Source organism: Colobus angolensis, unplaced genomic scaffold (genome assembly GCF_000951035.1).
Source record: "Colobus angolensis palliatus isolate OR3802 unplaced genomic scaffold, Cang.pa_1.0 Scaffold20, whole genome shotgun sequence".
Classification (NCBI taxonomy): Eukaryota; Metazoa; Chordata; class Mammalia; order Primates; family Cercopithecidae; genus Colobus; species Colobus angolensis.
In genome coordinates this window covers 1,815,461-1,817,870 of record NW_012115155.1, presented here as the reverse complement: position 1 = coordinate 1,817,870, position 2,410 = coordinate 1,815,461, and the positions used below count along the sequence as shown (strand labels likewise).

Below are 2,410 nucleotides of genomic sequence, written 5' to 3'. Positions count from 1 at the left end.
ATACATCAAAATGTATGTTACTACCTTTGGGTGGTAGAATTATTGTTTTTATCATATTTACAATTTTTTATATTTTCTAATTTTAAAAATAATATAAAGGCATTTTTCAAAGAAAAAGAATAAAAATAAAGGGTACACATGGAATTTCAAACTTAAAAAGCGTATGAACTATAGGTGGTTTACATTAAAAAGTATTCTTCAAAATTTTTGTTTTAATTTGTATTTCTTTCATTACAGTGAGGAGGAACACAATTTATATGTTTATTACTGTGTTTTTGAAACCAGTTTTTCAAAGGATGATGCTTGCTTGGCTAGTTAGCCACTGAAGGAGAGGAGGAGAGAACATTTACTGAGCTCTGGTTCACATCAGGCAACTGGCTAGGTGCTTCTCATTTAATCTCTATATTTGACCTGTGACAGGGAGATTTTATTTTCTGCACGCTACAGCGGAGGAAACCGAGGCCCAGAGTTGATAGGGACAATAACTTGGCTTGAGATTTTCTGTGTATAAATGGTGCAGCTCCAGATGGTCTGGCTCCAGAGCCAGTTCCTTATACAGAACGAAACCCAATCAACTATTCATAAGAAACAAACACATCCTGAAATTGATTGATAAGCACGTGGAAAACTGATTTCAGTTTTTAAAGGCTCACTTGATAACAAGATTTCAGGGAGCATAATTGTGCCTACAATAAAGTACCCATCTAAATACTTGAAGCACCAGAAATGTGTCTCTTTCAAAGACTGAGCTATTTAGACTCAGACAACAGGACGATGTTGTACTTTATGCAGAACAAATTTCGCCCAAGATTACCTTTTAATAAGGCATAAAAGCATCCACTTACTTCTCCTTCCTGATGTCGTTGTAGTTCAACATAGGGAATTCCACTTGGATCATTTCTGGAGTCAACATAACTTCTACATTCTGTTCACAGAGCTCACTGCAAAGTGACAAGACGTTCAGTGGGAACTGCTTTTCCTTCCCAATGTAAAAATAGAATGAAATATTGCGATCATTTAGGAGTTACGCAATTCTTGTGGTATTCAACTTTAGTTCCATCTACTTTTGTTGTTTACATTAAAAGAAGTATAAGGCTGATAAATTGCTTTCCACCAACAAACAATGGTAGGCATAACGGTAGTTATTTGTAACCAGAGAAGAAAAAGCAATTTTAAAAATTGGGGGTTACCGAATTCATATTCTTTTCCAGTGCACATGGAGCATTTACCAAAACTGACCGTATCTTGGGCTATAAAGAAAGCCTGAGGCTGGGCGCGGTGGCTCAAGCCTGTAATCCCAGCACTTTGGGAGGCCGAGACGGGCAGATCACGAGGTCAGGAGATCAAGACCATCCTGGCTAACACGGTGAAACCCCGTCTCTACTAAAAATACAAAAAAAAAAAAAACTAGCCGGGCGAGGTGGTGGGTGCCTGTAGTCCCAGCTACTCGGGAGGCTGAGGCAGGAGAATGGCGTAAACCTGAGAGGCGGAGCTTGCAGTGAGCTGAGATCCGGCCACTGCACTCCAGCTCGGGCGACAGAGCAAGAAAAAAAAAAAAAAAAAAAAAAAAAAAAGCCTGAAAGATTTCAAAATACTAAAATTAGAATATGTTCTCTGACTACAATGGAATTAGAATAGAAATCAATAGCAAAGAAGATAACTAGAAAGCCCACAATGGCTTTAAAATTAAACAATATATTTCTAAATAGTCTAGTTCTTTTTTTTCAGTCTTTTTGTGGTCTGCTATCCCTTAGAGCAGGGATCAGTAAAGTTTTTCTCTAGAGACTTAATTGGTCATATAGTCTTTGTTACAACTAAACAACTTTTTATTTCTTGCCGTTGTAGCATGAGAGAAATCATAGAAAAATACATGATTGAATGGGTGCAGTTGTGTTGCAATAATACTTTATTTACAAACATAGGTGGTGGGCCACATCTGGTTCAGAGCTATAGTTTGCTGACCTCTGGCCTAGAGCTTTGTTGTTTGATGATTCAAGCTGGGCCACTGCATGTTTGGGTTTCAGCTGAAGCAAAGCAGGGAGGGAGGGTGTGCAGGAGACACACTCATTCTGTTAAGAGTTGACCTCAGGAGTGGACTATATCTTGTCTGCTAACATTCCATCAGCAAACACTTAGTAAAATGGACAACTTAACTGCAAGGGAGGCTAGGAAACTTAACCTCTAGTTTCAATGATTCCAGGACTTTAGAAGAACAGGACAACTAATTTTTTGACAGCACCCATCTCCACCATACTGAATTAGAGAAATGCTTCCAAGATCAACAAAGGGCAACAAAGGCCTCAAAAGTCTGGAATTACAAACAGGGACACTTTACGTCAGCAGTGATATATGTAAAAAGAGGCGGGTAGGCCGGGTGCGGTGGCTCACGCCTGTAATCTCAGCACTTTGG

The 2,410-nt window shown here is 39.0% G+C and overlaps 1 protein-coding gene across 1 annotated transcript in view; it reads right to left on the bottom strand.

Annotated features, from left to right (window-relative positions):
- Positions 1-2,410, bottom strand: part of CFAP221 (cilia and flagella associated protein 221) — a 120,095-nt gene that overhangs the window by 4,384 nt on the left and 113,301 nt on the right. Inside the window, exon 22 of the mRNA XM_011941714.1 lies at positions 846-941. Coding sequence (XP_011797104.1) covers positions 846-941 — 96 coding nt within the window. The remainder of the gene's footprint in view (positions 1-845; positions 942-2,410) is intronic.